At 39.7% G+C, this 15,818-nt stretch overlaps 1 protein-coding gene across 8 annotated transcripts in view; it reads left to right on the forward strand.

Moving 5' to 3' along the window:
* Positions 1–2,197: 2,197 nt before the first annotated feature.
* Positions 2,198–15,818, forward strand: part of LOC109917056 (cystathionine gamma-lyase-like) — a 69,341-nt gene continuing 55,720 nt past the window's right edge. For 6 of the 8 annotated variants that reach the window (XM_048609986.1, XM_048610007.1, XM_048610000.1 and 3 more), the window contains exons 1-2: positions 2,198–2,444; positions 3,675–3,779. In XM_048609986.1, the coding sequence (XP_048465943.1) occupies positions 2,226–2,444; positions 3,675–3,779 (324 nt within the window). In that variant the 5' untranslated portion in view covers positions 2,198–2,225. Of the gene's footprint in view, positions 2,445–3,535; positions 3,780–15,818 lie in introns of those variants that run through there. The other 2 variants (XM_048610017.1, XM_048610035.1) reach the window with 1 other exon arrangement.

The raw sequence follows: 15,818 nt of genomic DNA on the forward strand, positions 1-15,818 counted from the left end.
ATAGACATCCTATAATGTAGGGTATGCAGGGTAGTTTGATTTTAGTAGGATAAAAGGTTGGCAAAACATTGTGGGCTGAAGGGCCTGTACTGTGCTATACTCGTCTATGTTCTATGTTCTATGTAATTGGTTCAAAAGTTGCACCTTATATCCATTGGCCTTAACTTCAAGGCTGCACTTCAGCAAAAAAAAGGAGGTAGCTAAACCGTTACCTTTAACACACTTATCAATCTCTAGTGTTAAACCAGAGAAGGCATTTTTGTGGTCTTAACAAAGAGGCCCCTTTATTGCTTACAGTTCCAGAATAGTTTAAAGCCAGTTTGCAGGCCGTAGTAATTCTGTGCCTTTAGCAAATTTCCCATCCTGCATTCAACATTGTCAAACCCACAATGCACTTCTTCAGTCAGGGTAAAAATTCTGCTTTGATGTTCAATTCCACCACCATGAGACAAACCTGGCACAAGGGAGGCTGTCACATTTATTAGTATCCAAAGTAATTAGTACAGTTTGAAAGTAAGTAATACATTTGCTTGCATGTGACACTATTGACAGGACAGGACTGAACACAATTAAGTCTTTATGGAGATATAGTCTCATTTCACACTGAGCGCACTTTCTGACATGTTGTGTGGTAATAAACAACTGGCAATACACGACTGACAAATGGGAGGCTTTTAAAAGTGTGATATCAAGAGTACAGAGACATAATGGCCCTGTTAGGGTGAAGGGAAAAGCTGGCAGGTTCAGGGATCCCTGGCTGACAGGCGATATTGAGGCTCTGGTCAGGAAAAAGGAAGAAGGCATATGTTGGGTTTAACTATCCGACTCAAGTGAATCCCTAGGTGACTATATTAAGAGGGAAATCAGAAGAGCAAAAAAAGGGTATGAGATGGATTTGGCAGATAAGGTTAAAGATAATCCTAAGAGGTTCTACAGTTTACTAAGGACAGAATCATGGATGCTAAGGAAATAAGGGTAACAAGTGGTGATGTTTTTGACCGCATACGCATTACCAGAGAGGAAGTGTTTGCAGCCTTAAAGCACATTAAGGTGGATAAATCCCCTTGGCCTAATCAAGTCCATCCTCAGATGTTGTGGGAGGCTAGGGAAGAAATTGCAGAGGCCCTTGCAGAGATTTTTGCTTCATCTTTAGCCACTGGTGAAGCTACAGAAGACTGGAAGGTGGCTAATGTTGTTCCATTGTTTAAGAAAGGTAGCAAAGACAAGCCAAGAACAACAGGCCAGTGAGCCTGACATCAGTGATAGACAACTCATTGGAGAGGATACTGAGGGACAGGATCAACCAACATTTGGATAGTCAAGGTCTGATTAGGGATAGTCAGCATGGATTTGTGTGCAGGAAGTCATGCCTGACAAATCTTTGCCCTGGATAGTTTCAATCTTGTTGAGTGCCATTGCACTCAAGTGTACTCAATCAGGCAGTGAGGACTATTCCATCACATGCCTGACTTCAGCCTTGTAGATGGTGGGTAAAGTTTGGGCCATCAGGGAGTGAGTGCTTAATGCAAGATTCCTGGTATCCAACCTGCATTTGTAACATGGTATTTATATGGCTAGTCCAGTTCAATCTGTAGTCAATGGTAGACCCACAGAATGTCGATGGTGGTGGATTCAGTGATGGTGACACCTTTGAATCTCAAGGGCTGAAGGTTAGATTTTCTGTTGTTGGAGATAGTCATTACCTACCATTTGTAAGGTGCAAATGTTATTTACCACTTGTCAGCCTAAATGATGATATTAACCAGGTCATGCTGCATTTGAACATGGACTGCTTCAGTATCTGAAGAGTTGTGAGTGGTGCTGAACATTCATCAGCAAATATCCCTCCTTCTAATTTTATGATGGAGGAAAGGTCATTGCTGAAACAGCTGTAGATATTTGAGCCAAGGACACTACCCTGAGGAACTCTTGCAAAGATGTCCTAGTGCTGAGATCACTGACCTACAAAAACCATTAATATCCTTCTTTGTGAGTGCTGATTGGTAGTGCTGTTGATGATCCCTTTCATCGCTTTATTGATGATCGAGAATAGACTGATTGGATGGTAATTGGCTGCATTCGATTTGTCCTACATTTTGTATACAGGAGACACCTGAGCAATTTTTCACATGCAGTGTAGCTGCCGGTGTTATAATGTCCTGGAAAAGCTTGGCTGGTGAAGCAGCAAGTTGTGGAGTATTATTGCTGAAATGTAGTCAGAGACCATGTTTTTACTATATCAAATGCCTTTAGCATGTATTGATATCATTTGCAATGAACTGAATTATCTGAAGCCTGGTGTCTGTGATGCTAAGGAGGAGACTGAGATGAATCATCCAATTGGCACACTTCTGGCTAAAAATTGTTGTAAATACTTCAGCCTTATCTTTTGCTCTGGGCTCCCCTTTTCATTGAGGATGGGAATATTTTTGCAACCTCCTCTGGTGAGTTGTTTAATGCTCCACCATCATTCAAGACTGGATGTGACAGGTCTGCAGATCTTAGATCTGATCCATTGGATGGGGATTCACTTAGCTCTGTCTGTCACTTGCAGCTTATTACATTTGAGACATTACATAGTCCTGTGTTGTTGCTTTATCAGGTTGATGCTTCATTTTTAGATCTGCCTGGTGCTGGTCCTGACATGCTGTTCCTCACTCTTCATTGAACTAGGGTTGATCTCCTGGCCTACTGGTAGTGATAGGGTTGGGGATATGCCATTGCGCTAGGGTTGATCTCCTGGCCTACTGGTAGTGATAGGGTTGGGGATATGCCATTGCGCTAGGGTTGATCTCCTGGCCTACTGGTAGTGATAGAGTTGGGGATATGCTAGATGATAAGGTTGCAGATTGTGTTGGAGTAAATCAGCTCCTGTCGATAGACTACAGTGCCTCAAGTGAGTGGAAACAAAGTCCTTGAATATTTTTAAGACAGAGGCTGGATATATTTCTTTGTGATGCAATGTAGTAAAAGGATTATCAAGGTTAGGTTGAATTATGGATTTGGAATCACAATCTGATCGGTTGTGGTCTTATTAATTGACTAAGCAGGTTCAGAGGAGTCAAATGGCCTGTTCGTCATCCTTGTTCATGTTTGTATGTTCACATATGCCCCAGATTCTTTGTAGAGGGTACTGCTTTGAAATTGCTTCCTAATGATAAATATTATCTAAAATCACACAAAACATCGATGAGAAGTAGTGGTTTAATAAACGTGGGTGCCATTTGTCCACCAAATGACTCCAAATCTGGCTGCTTGTGATTTAATTCTTTAAAATTCCTTTCTTTTACATAGTTTTGGTGTACATTGCTTAAGCCACTTTAAAAATTGTGACTTCTGAGAAATAAATGTTATTAGCATCTATGGCTATGTGTTCTCATTCACAGCGAGGAGTAGACAGGGCATTACTGTGTATCTGTGGAGCAGAGGTTACGGATTGACTGTTTAGCATGTCTTGGAGGCTGAAGCCACACCTCCAACTTTTGCTGGTTAGCTGAATCAGTGGCAAGTCCTTTGTAGTGTCTTTTGAGCTTGAGCTGCCGATAATTGGCTGTGCACTTATTTCCAGTTAGTTATTGTACTGAAATAAAATAAAAAGGAGAATGTCAGCAGGGTACGAGGAAAGTGAACTGTTGAGTGGATTTCAGGCACATTTTGGGCAATTTTCTACCCAGGCTCTTCACATCGGGCAGGAACCTGAACAGTGGACGTCTATGGCAATGGTACCTTCAATATCTCTGTCTAACACTTCGAAACAGAGCACCTCAGGCCAGCACGCAGTAAGTATTTATAGGCAAGACAGCTTTAGGTTTTCAGTACTGATCTTGAACTATGAAACATTAAGACACAAAGCCTTGTAGAGACTCTTATTCTTTAGATTTTTTTTGATTACAAGTAAGCACTATTGGAAAAAATGAGGACATTATTAACATACTAGAAATTTGCTGTGTGCATTGTTTTATAGGTGGCTTACTGGTCAAAGGAATTGGATGCGTGCTCACAAATTAATGTTCTGTATTTTGCTTTGGATACGATATGGATTGCTTTTCAACACGGACTACTTTGCTCTCTTGCTCTGTAGATTAGGTGAAGTTTTATCATGTAAACACACTTAAAATTGGGCAGAATAAGGTGCTGGAACCGAAGTATCTTTATTCTTCAGCTGCTGAAGTTGGTGTAGGTATGGTAATTCATGTATTTTGAAGTGACTGAAGTTGGATTTAATTTAAAATAAAGCACAGGTACACACCTACTGTTTCGACTCAACGTTTCCCTATTACTCATGTTTGTGTTCTGTTTGCAAAGGGAAGGGGCAAGAGAGTAGGTGACAGTAGGATTGATTTTTGATCATTTTGATCATTGTAAGCCAATTGCTAACGTATTTATCGTAGACTTTGCTGAAGCTGATATCCTTGTGCCGATAATTTTTACAATCTCTACGATCATCAAGCGTAGAAGTTAAAGAGTAGCAGAGATTCCCATTTCTGCTGTGTCACCTAAAACATCATCAGAGAATACAACTCACAGCCATTCATTTGCTGGATGAACACCTCTGCCCCTCACTTGGAGGTGCTGGCAAATCTAGTTGGGTGGCAGTTCTGTCACCACTGAAGGGCCACCAGGAATGTGGCTGCTGCTGGAACTATAAGCAAGCAGCTCCCAGTTACTACGTTCAAGAGGCAGGATAGAGGCAACTGCGATGCTCTGTCGGTGGGGATGGAAGGAGAATCTGCCAGGCTTGGGAGAGGATGTCCTGGTGGAGAAGGTGAATTGGGAGGGGGAGGCACTCAATGTGGGAAGGAGTCTAGTGAGGCTCCGAACAGGGTGACCTCTGGGCATATACATTCCCCCACCCTGAGCAGTCCCTCCCTGACCTCCCTCCCTCCACATCAAAACTTAGCAAAGTGTCCATTAATGTGGCCAAAACATGTTAAATGGATCTTCAAGCAGAAAGTAGAGTATATCCGAAACAGGATGAGATCGAAGTTAAAATATGGGAGGGTGAGTGACCTTCACACTTGTCTTACCTGTGCTTATTATGTGTTCAGAAAGACAACGAGCTTATTAATCGCAGAAGTCAAGCAACCGAACCAACTGGATCAAGATTTGGAGCTGTATGTTGAGTTTGCCTCCAGCAGAGTATTTTATCTGATGAGGCAATGCTTAACTTATCCCTTGTAACATGGGAAACTTGGCATGGATGTCATGTTATTGAAGAATTCAACTGATGTTTATTACAGCTAAGAATTGTACACAAGTATCAGTTTACAAAAGAATACATACTTCCTGTAGCATGCCAGATTCAAGTGATCCTGGAGTAAGATGGAGTATGAGAACTTTATACCTTTCAGGTCACACACGATGAAAAAGTGATGATACCGTGCGAAGACTCTTTAAAAATGTGTTGACATTCTGACCGTGAGACATAACATAACACTGTGCAAAAAGCATATGGTTGCTTTACTGTGGTAGCAATGTGTCAACCTGAAAGTGCATGAGACTAGAGGCCAGGAGCAGAAGGAATGTTTCAAAAACAGGAAGTTAGTGTACTAAAACTAGTGAAAGGACTGTTCATAAATTTTAAAAAAACCCTTCAGAATTGAACCGTCATTTGTGCGGTCAGATTTCATGCTGAGAAAATGCTTTTAAGATTGTGCAGGAAAGTGGACAGCTAGGAGAAAAAGGAATATATTCAAGAGCTCTTTGCGATAGTGAAAACTGCAATGGGGAAGGAATAAGAGTCATTTATGTTTCAAGGGATTGATTACTAGAACATGTGCCCAATATTTGTGTTATTATGACAGCTTTCTGTGACTATTCATTTCTACACGTACAGGCGCTCTTTCCTGCAAGATGAAAGCAGTCAACCCTTTGTCATATGAGATAACAAGGTGTACAGCTGGATGAACACAGCAGGCCGAGCAGAAAAGCTGACGTTTCGGGCCTAGACCCTTCTTCAGAAATTTCGGTCTAGGCCCGAAACATCAGCTTTCCTGTTCCTCTGATGCTGCTTGGCCTGCTTTGTTCATCCAGCTGTACGCCTTGTTCTCAGATTTTCCAGGATTGGCAATTCCTACTATCTCTGAATCAACCCTTTGTCATTTTGTCTTTAATTTTGCAAGAATTAGATTGCTAGTTGTTTTATTTATGTCTTTGTACTTCTGCGGGGAGCATGGCTCATGGTTTGGTTGCGTACTAGTTGAAGTTGTGTTCTCTTTGGGCAATGGAATGTGATTATCACAGATTTTGGCACTTTGAATTCCCAACCCATTACAGGAAACAAGGTTTCGAAGTTGCATGAAACACATAAATGTGGCTGTTGAGCCTGTTTGCTTCAATTTAAAATTGTAAAGTGCCAAAGTAGCAAATGTAAAATAAATAATTTAAATTAAAGTTGCTGAATTATATGTTATTCACTAAATTTATTTCTGCATCTGTGGAAAAGGAACAGCTTGTCTTTGAAATGATAAGCTCCCACCTTGAAAATGTTTGGCAGGAATCCACCTCGAACTGCTCAAAACACTTTGCTTATCTTAAAGGAGAAAAAGAAAAACAAAAGAGATATGGAAAATAATCTGCTTCATTTCCAAAGCTATTTAAGTTGTAATGGTTGCTCTTTAAGCTGATGTGACTCTTTCACTTTGTAGTCTTAGGATGCAGAAGATTTTATTTAATTACGAAAGCTAATCTTTCCTTTTTATTCTGCTTATAGCTTTATCATCATTTGAAAGGTATCTGATGAAAAACAGAGAATGATACTATTTATCTATTTGCCTTCATGAGTATTTATTATGGTATGAATAGTTAATAGGCCCTGCATTTTATCAATAGTATATTGTATAGGCTAATGATTCTGAAAAGAGTTAATGAATGAACTATGAAACCTCCGTTCAGTCTGATATCTAATACACCCTTTGGATGAAACATAGTGCAGTTCAGACAGTAGCAGTTTGGAGCTGGTGGCAGTGAGACATAGTCTCTTGACGTCTTATGTCTTGATATCTTGTTACTAATAGTTATTATGCCTAAGAGTTAATGTAATCTGTATATACCGTATCCAATTTTTATGAAAGGCAGGAGTGTCTCCTGTTAGGACTTCCTATGGTCCATCCTCCACTACAGGCTACTGAACAAGCCTTTGAATTATCATAGGAAGGAGAATTGATGAAGACATTGTGCCTAAAAATGAATTATTACTTTAACAGAGGTTCAGCCAGTCAGTCAACTTCTGGAATCATTTAAACAGCAGTCAGCTCAGGCCTATGAAGGTAACAGCTTAGTAGCTAAACCCTGAAGAGAAAACATAGCCAGACCTGGGATAAAACATCCAGAGACAGCTGTATGTGCTACAGACAGTCACACTTTGGCAGAAGGGAGCAGATTTGAGTCGAGGTTTGGCCATTGAGCAACTGGACATTGAGGGCTCCAGTGACAAGTTAAAACCTTAAGGGGAAAGGGTAGAATAGCTACCTAACTATGCAAAACACAGGCTGGGAGGCTGGTAAAGTCAAATGTGAGCACTTGCTAGTTAAAAGATCATTACCACAGTCACAAACAGGTGCCAAAAGACAGTACGAAAGTTTAAATGGGGCCATTACTTTACTTTAAAATATAAATTGGAAATATTGGAAACACGATTAAACATCACAAGTCTACCACAAAAGATTTAGACCAAAACATTTTAGAAGCAAGAAAAATTTTATTTAAAAACTGGAACGTATTTTAATGGTGGAAAGAGTCCAAATATGCCATTTATTTAGGAAAATAAGACACGCATCATTCTAAGAAGAAGAGAAAAGTGCGTGGACCTTCTACTTTTTCAAAATGGAGGGAAATTTCCTGCAAAAAAAAAGGCAGGAATCCTCAACTATGTTTCCTAACACACCAGGAGAATTATACAGTAATATACATGCATTACTAGAATAATATTGCTGCAGTACAGAATTTAAAAACTCAAAACAATTTTAGATATACAAGTACTTTAGAAGAGAAAAGATTTAAAATTTCGAAGCAGTATATCATACTGAACAATCTCTAAGTAGGAGTTAAAGCTTTATTCAAATAATTTGATACAATTCCACAGTAATACAGCGTTATTATATACTGCCAAATAAACATATAGCTTTGGAGATCCAGAAAGATTCATAATAACTTAAATTAAATCAGTATTTCTGAATACAAGAAGACAATTCTCCAAAACATCAGCTTTAAAGCAATATTGAAATAGGACAGGTTTAAAATACTCTCACAGTCACAATTTTAATGAGCACATTAAGAAGAGCTATAAAAAAACATATTTCCTAGCAGATTCAAGATCAGAAATGGTTCTAGCAAAATACAAGCATGGACGACATGGAGAAAACAATTATTAAGACACACAAAATATAAATTGCTGCAATGTTAAAGATCACATCAGAAGCAGAGCAATTTAATCCACTGATATATGCAGTAGGTCCTATAGATGATAATTGTATAAAGTGCCCAGAAACAGAAGAAGACACAGGCATTTTTGGTGACATTGTAACCCTTTTTGACAATTACATTAACTTAAAAAGAAATAGAATTCTGGAACGGGCAAAATCTAATAGAGGAGTCGGACCTACTGGAGAATCCATAGACAATCTCAAGAATGGTGGCATGGTGGCTCAGCTTCATAGCATCAGGGACCCAAGTTTAATTCCAGCCTTGGGTGATAGTCTGTGTGGTGTTTGAACATTCTTCCCGTATCTGCGTGGGTTTCTGCTGGGTGCTCAGGTTTCCTCCCACAGTTCAAAGGTGTACAGTTTAGGCGAATTGACCATAGTATCTAGGGATGTGGAGTTTGGTTAGCCATGGTAAATGTGGGGCTGGATCTGGGTGAGATGCTCTTCGCAGGGTTGGTGCAGACTCGATAGGGTGAATGGCATCTATGGATTAGTTGAAACCTATGAATATTGAACTTTACGATCAAAGTTCATAGGAAACAGAATTATTGTTGAAATTGTACAACAGTCTTTGTTAGATATATTACTGTTCAAAGAAGATCTGACATTGCAGAAAACTATTCAAATTGTGTTGGAAGCAGAGATGAGGAAGAATCACACACAAATCCTGATAGGAGAAACAACATAGCCCATCAACTTCATAAGGAACAAACACTCTAAATGAACATATGTCAAGCCAACTCAAAAATTAGTCAAAATATCAGGTAAAAATAGCCAGTGACAGTGCTACAGAACAAAGAAAAGCCTTACAAGTGAAAGCGATATCCAGCTATGACACAAATATGTCATTTGCAAAAGCGTTACCCAAGAAAGAGAGTTACTGGTGCATACATACCCAAGAAAGTCAATACAGTGGAATGAGCACAGCTTGAAAAGACACGTGAATTCCAGAATATGCCTCTATTAGAATACATATTGTTGTACAATAATATGCCTTTGTTAGAGGAAATATCAGAGACATTCGTTGGGGAAATGGGAGATCAGAATTGGATATGACTGAACGTATTTATGTTAGTGGTCATGAAACTCAAATTAAGCTTGACACAGGGGTGTGTGCCTCTGTCCTATCTAATCTAATACCATGGCTGAAGAACAACCCACACAAATAAAGCTACATGGTCCAGGCAGAATAACTCCTAAGACTTAAGGTATACCTCAAGTAACATTTCAACGTAAAGTGCAAAGGAGTTTTAGAATCATATATCTTGTATACAATCAATGCATCTCAATTTTATGCCTAATAATATGCCTTGCTGACAACATTCTAAAAGTCACAGATAGACTAATACTTGATCAGAAACAATATGTAATTGACTGACCTGAGGATGCAGAACCAGTGAAACATTTTGTAAGCCTTTCAATATTAATGGTTGAATTGAAAGAGATGTGTGGACCTACTGGCATCAGTTATATCGGAGTTTGAAATTTGTTTCATGCTATCAGAATGAAGGAAACCAGAGATTTTACTGGGCTGGCAGAAATGATTTCCATTCCTGCTACAATTAAAGAATATTCTGATGCCAACCATAAGCAAAACTTGATCGAATTATCAAGTATCATAACCAGGAAAGAGCAACACAGTCTATCTGAGTTCAGTGATGATTCTCTACTTAAATTTGCCCAAACAGCACAACAGTTTGCTGAAAACAGTGATAGCATGAGAGCAGACAATGCCACTGATGGAATTAGTGAGAAAGAAATCTACTGTGCCAGGCAAAAGACCACGTGGAATGATGGAAGATATCCAATGTGACCAAGTTATTGAGAGATAAATTGCATCTCCAACACACAGTCAAAGGAGGAAATTGCTTCTTCATCAGCACAACTCTCTTCTATGAAGGGCTTGATGATACCAAAGGCCTTCCAGACAGGGTAATGGATCAAAAGCCATGCCAACAACTGATAACCTTCACAGAGAAAGTCATCTTCCAGTTTTCAGATCCTCCAGTGGAGAAAAGTGCCATAAATCATCCTCGAAGTCAACAATCCTCAAACCAAAGGTGCACTGATCATCCAAATCCAAAACTAACACACTCCAGAAGAATTTCTAAATTCACTTGAATTTCTGAAGTCAGAGACTTGGGGTGGAAAGAGCAGTAGTAAGTGTAACATAAGAGATTTACACTGTTGTATAATGGGTGAACTAAGGGCAAAGGAAGTTTGAGGGGAGTGTTGTACAACAGTTCTGAAAGAGCTAGTCAATGAGCTGTTCTGAAACTCCACCCAGTCCGATATAAAATACTGCCTCTGAGTGGAGTAATGTGCAGTTTGAAGTTAATGTGACAGTCTCCTGATGGGGGTGTGCATGTCTTACCAACCTTTTGTTAGTAATAGTTAATATGCCAAAGCATTAATATAGTCTCTAAGTAAACTATACTCTAAACTATAAACTAAACTAAACTAAACTAAACAATAAACTACTTCTTTTTATTAAAGACAAGAGCCTCTTCCACTGACACTTAGCCATGGTCCATCCTCCACCACAATCTACTCTACAGCCTTTTAGTCTGGCACAGGAAGAACGATCGGTGGCAGCACTTCACCTCTACCACAAGCCACTAGTGGTTACTACCCTGAATATAATGCATATCATTCCTGGTGTCATGTTGGAACTGTATGCAGTTTCCACTATCTCTCTTTCTGACATTTCCCATTTGGTTACAGTTAAAATTCTAAATTCTATGTGTCCACATAAAGGTCATCAGTTCTAGCAGCAGGAAAAGCATTTCATTAGTAAAACCCATCATCAGCTGACAGATCTGCATCTATAGTTGGCTATTAAAGTGTCTCCTGTTCAAACTGAGAGTCTTGTGCATCACCCGCCATTTGCTCCAATGATTGAGTATCACATTATTTAAAGAAATGTCTGACTGCCAAAGGGGACCAGCCCCATGGTTCAGCGATGTCTCCCTGCATAGGTTCATCCAGACAGTCCGGGAGTAGCAAGAGGTACTCCTTCCTGAAGGTGGTGTCGCAAAGCCCATCCATCACAGATGTGGCAGAGGTGAACAACAATGGGGTCATGTATGTAACATAGGTCCAGGATAAGAAACAGGTCAAATTACTCAATTCACAAAAGTAAATGCCAGTGTTGCACCTTCAACACAATGTGTTGACCTTCAGTGCAGGGCGCCATCAATAATGCAACTGGGAGGATATGCCAGAAGAGTAAATGCATAATCTGCCTTTAGTACCACAAGACAACCCCGGCCAAAGCATGTGGAAATTTACTTTTTACTGCACTGGATGCATAACATTGACTTGACTGAACGCGCATCATGATTTACAAATGATGAGATAAATGTATTGTGTAAGAGGAATTTGTGGTGTACTAGGATTGCAAAGAGGAGCGGGTGGACTGTGATACAATAAGATTCAAGAGGGCATCAGGCTGAACAACCTTCAAGAGCTGCAAGGGTGATAACAAGTTTCAACTTGTTATGAACAGGACTGATCAAATCAGCATCGAGACAAAGAGAAAGATTGGTAATGTTTGGCTTGTGATGGACAATGAAGTGATTATAAGATAATCAAGTAATCTAAAATTAAATTTAACTGAATGTGGTCAGAGGCGGCAGACGTGCTGGCTCTGCTGGAATGGAACGCAGCCAAGAATTTAAAGTTCAGAGCCCAGGCTAGGATCAGCGCAGAAGGTGAGAATGAGTGACCTGGTCAGTCACTGGAGATAGTGGAAGATGAATTGGTCAGCAAAATAACCACTCAGGAGAGCTCCAACGTATAGGTTACTAAGCAACCTGTAAATATTATCATGCAATGCCCAAATTACTGTCTTGCATACGTTGAAACAAAACTCTTGTTGCTTGCCATTATTTTAAAGTAAGGTTTAGAATCAATTGTCTTGTAGGACCCTTATCCCCAGACAAGGTCCATGAAACAGAGTAGTGACAGAAAAGAATATGGATAAGTGGAAGGAGACCTACCATTTCAAGGAGAAGTGGGGAATAGTCATTCTCAAAGGGGATGACTTGGTGGATAAAGCTGAACAGCGCACCAATGATACCATTGGAAAGTTGCTCATGGTCAAGGCAGTTTGGTTAATGCTGTGCCAGCAACAGTGAAGAAATAAATGTGTGAGTTGCCAAAGCTAAGGTAGGAATTGAGGTGGAGGGGTAAGAAAGTGATCGCAAAGCCAGAATTTTAAAAATGCAGAACAATTAGAAGAAGAAATGGTTAGATAGAGAGACGGTTGACCAGTCTGAAAAATAATAAGTCAGGTGGGCGAGTAAGACCCAATATTGATACAGTGTGTTAAAAAACAGAATCATTGTGTTATGTAAGCTTCACAAGAGGCAGAGTAAAACTGATGGCCTATCAGGCTAGACATGCATCTATTAGCATCCAGAAGACTAAGAGGTGACTTGGTTGAAACATATAAGGTTGGATATGGACAGGATGTTTTCTGTTAAAGGAGAATCAAGAACTAGAAGGTCACTGAAATAAGGAGTTACCCATTTAAAACAGAGATGAGTTGAAATGTTATCTCTGTGTTCTCTTCCTGAAAAGATAGCGGGAACAGGGTCCTTGAATCTTTTAAGGCAGCGATAGATAGATTATTGTTAAGCAAGGAGGTGAAAGGTTATTAAGTTAGTCAGGAATGTGGATTTGAGGTTACAATTAGATTAACCATTATTTTAGTAAATTGTCGAGCATGCTCAAAATGCCAAATGGCCTATTCCTGCTCCTTGTTTGCAGAAAGAAAATGCCAGGCACATTTGGGAAATGCAATGACCTGGGAATGATGGCTTTGTAGGGAGCAGCTAAAGGCTCCAAGAGATAACGTTAGCAATCCCGAAGGAAAAAGGGAATAACTTAATGAAAAGCATTACAAAGGCTGAAAAGAGTGGGCAATGAAGTGTAAAAGGGAATTCTTACTCTCACTCACAACAATCATCATCACCATCAACATTAGACACCATGAAGCGCAGTTGAAAGAAGCAGTGAATGGGCCAGGAAATAAATTTAGACTGGGGCTACAGAATTGGGAAGGCCTCTGAATTTATTTAGATGAGAACAAGCTCATTTAAAGAAATCTAATGGAAAAGTCTGGCAGAAGAAGGAAAGTAAGGGTGAATTAAAGAGTTAAATGGACTGGACTCCACAATTAGACTGTGATTTTGCTGGTGGGATTTAAAATGGCTGCATCTTTATTTAAAATCTGTGTAGAAGTTAGAGCATAGTGTTTTAAACTGTAAAAAAGAGGAAAATCCATTTTACTCAGGAAAAAGTATAGAAATGCCATCCTGGCTGCAGAAGGTGGGAAATTCCTAGAAAAAAATGGCTAGCTACTATTCTGATTGTTATAACCATGAACTCTGGATAGCAATGTTGGCTTTCAGAGCAATGTTTATTTTTTGTTTTGTGTTTTCCCACAATGTAGCAATGGACATGGACAATGATAGTTATGCTCAGAAGTGGAGTGGATGGACACCAGGATGTCTGATTGCTTTGATCTGGATGGGTCACAGAGACTAGCAAGTAATGGTATCCTCTGCGAGATGATCTCCTGGTTACTGTTACTACATTGCTGCATCTCCAAAAATCCAGGACTTGAGGAAAGATAACCTATGTTAATGCCCAGAGATAGTAGGAACTGCAGATGCTGGAGAATATGAGATAACAAGGTGTCGAGCTGGATGAACACAGCAGGCCAAGTAGCATCAGAGGAGCAGGAAAGCTCATGTTTCGGGCCTAGACCCTTCTTCAGAAAAATTTTTTTCTGAAGAAGGATCTAGGCCCGAAACGTCAGTTTTCCTGCTCCTCTGATGCTGCTTGGCCTGCTGTGTTCATCCAGCTCTACACCTTGTTATCTATGTTAATGCTCATTGCCATTGGAAGCCTGATCTGTTCTGGGTAGAACAAGCCAAGGGATGGCCTGAAAGCTGATTAGGAAAGGGAGTTCAAAAGGGGCTATGGAGAATAGATGATATTCCCAGTATTCCCATTGGATAGGAGCTGAAATCTCCAGTGAACGAATGAATGAGATCAAAGATTACCCAGATTAAGACTGAGGGTGCAATAAAGAAAGTGTGATCCTTGGGGGCAGTAATGATGGTGTACCCAACATTATTTATGCTGTAGTCCGTATCTGCTAAAAACATATACATGAGATCTAAACAACAACGCCAGGGAGAGCTCCAGTGCAATAAAAATGGGAGTCACCACTGTTGAGGTAAACAGAAGCCCAGTATGGTGGAACAGGTGTTTTACCAAGGTGGAGTGTCTACCTGTGTGTTCCTAATAATGAAAGGCTGTAATTAGGCTGTATGAAAGTTGAGGTACATAATGTACAGACGTCATGCCTAAAAGCCAATTGATTAATTTTAAAGTGAGTAGAAACAAGTTACTGTCTCTTCAGTTCATGATTACTGTACTGAATTTTAAGATTTTTGACCTTAAGCACTACTTATTTGATGGAAACTTTTTTGTCTTCTGTATGAATGTTGGAAACTTCCACGCTTTAATGTCTTATCTGTTTGTTCTATAAAGCATGCATTATTTTGTTTTGTGTTTAGTTAACAGGTATTGCTTTGAATTCGGCATCTGTCCCTTGAAAGGAGGCTCAAATGAGATCTCATATATAAAAACAGAAAATGCTAGAGAAACTCAGCCGGTCTAGCAGAATCTGTGTAAAGAGAAAATGGTTCTGGTCTGCTAACAGCAACACCAAAATGACAACAATAAGACAAAGATTGAGGGAGGAAGCGAGGAAGTGAGTTATAATCAAAATCAAAGGCAGACGTCATGCTCTGAAGTTTTTGAACTCAATGTTGAGTCCCGAAGTTCGTAAAGTGCATAAGCAGAAATAGAATTGCTATTCCTCCAACTTGTGTTGAGCTTTGTAGGAATACTAAGATACACTGGACTGGAGGCAGACCAGAGAAAGCTCACAAGGTTAATCCTGGGGATGTGGAGGAATTTTCTTATCTGGAGACATTGAATGAACTGGGCTTCTACTCATTGGCGTTTAGAACACTCTGAGTAGACCTTATTGAAACATATAAGCTTCTTAACAGGCCTGATGTGATAGATGTGGAAAAATTGTTTTCCTGGTGAGAGAGTCTCAGATCGGAGGGCATAACCTCAGAGTAATGGTACGCTCATTGAAGACAGAGATGAGGAGGAATTTTTTTTTTCTTTCTCATAGGATAGTGAATCTTGAATTCTTTACCACAGAGAATTGTCAGTGCTGGGTCATTGAGTATATTTTAAGCTACAATAGACAGATTTTTAATCATTGGAGGAATTAAGCGTTATGGGAAAAGGCAGGAAAATGGTGTTCAGGATTATCAGAGCAGCCACAATCTCATTGAATGG

This window comes from Rhincodon typus, chromosome 2 (genome assembly GCF_021869965.1).
Source record: "Rhincodon typus isolate 14 chromosome 2, sRhiTyp1.1, whole genome shotgun sequence".
In the NCBI taxonomy this organism is placed as follows: domain Eukaryota; kingdom Metazoa; phylum Chordata; class Chondrichthyes; order Orectolobiformes; family Rhincodontidae; genus Rhincodon; species Rhincodon typus.